The sequence below is a fragment of the Trichechus manatus genome, unplaced genomic scaffold (assembly GCF_000243295.1).
Source record: "Trichechus manatus latirostris isolate Lorelei unplaced genomic scaffold, TriManLat1.0 scaffold00343, whole genome shotgun sequence".
Lineage (NCBI taxonomy): Eukaryota > Metazoa > Chordata > Mammalia > Sirenia > Trichechidae > Trichechus > Trichechus manatus.
This window is the reverse complement of record NW_004444279.1, coordinates 332,181-333,029: the sequence shown is the minus strand read 5'-3', so window position 1 is coordinate 333,029 and position 849 is coordinate 332,181. Positions and strand designations below refer to the sequence as shown.

At 38.4% G+C, this 849-nt stretch overlaps 1 protein-coding gene across 1 annotated transcript in view; it reads right to left on the bottom strand.

Moving 5' to 3' along the window:
• The window catches only part of CC2D2A (coiled-coil and C2 domain containing 2A), a 157,609-nt gene that overhangs the window by 126,455 nt on the left and 30,305 nt on the right, over positions 1-849 (bottom strand). Inside the window, 1 exon segment of the mRNA XM_023725654.1 lies at positions 247-467. Within this exon segment, the coding sequence (XP_023581422.1) occupies positions 247-467 (221 nt within the window).

Here is an 849-nt window from a genome sequence, read left to right as displayed (position 1 = left end):
CCATTGTTGCAGCCACTGTGTCAGTCCATCTTGTTGAGGGTCTTCCTCTTTTTCACTGACCCTCTGCTCTACTGAGAATGATGTCTTTCTCTAGCAATTGGTCCCCCCTGATAACCTGTCCAAAGTACATGAGTCTTGCCATCCTTGCTTCTAAGGAGCATTCTGGCTGTACTTCTTCCCAGACAGATTTTTTCCATTTTTGCCACCCAGGGACTCCCTCTTCATTACCACCATGATGTTAAATACCGTTTTGTTTACTCCTTCTTGCACAGGTGGTTCTTCTTCCTCCCCTTCCTCCTCCTCTTGATTAGCTTCGTCTCTATTTTTTGCGTTTGGTTTTTCCTCTGGTTCCTCTGGTTCAGGGTCAAAGTTGAAAGTAAAGAAGTTATAGGCCTCTTCTGCAGAAGGGAAGCCAGGTGGAACCTAAGAAGAAGAGAGCAATAGCAATTTCAGATGATATAAGTTGAAATGAGCTCTATACCATTAACAGACAGCTGGCTTGATGCTAATGGGATTAAGCACATTCTAGGCATCCTAAGAGTATTATCTTTGAAGGTACGAGATTACTGGTAATGAACTTTAACAAATGCAGCAGGCAGATGGTGGCCTACTTTAATAAGGAACTTTATAAATTTCCAATAAACCAGCAATTATTTACATTCCAAATAAGTTTAATAGAGCAATAAGTATATTATTTACAGCAGTAAAAGCTTTAGAAAAGATTAGTTAACGTGCCAAAAAGTGGATTCATTTTTACAGGCCAATGTTCAGATAGTTTTATTTAATTATGAGTAATACAGAATTTGTTAACCTTAAAAAAAAAAAGACCATTTTCTTGGTTTTGATTCT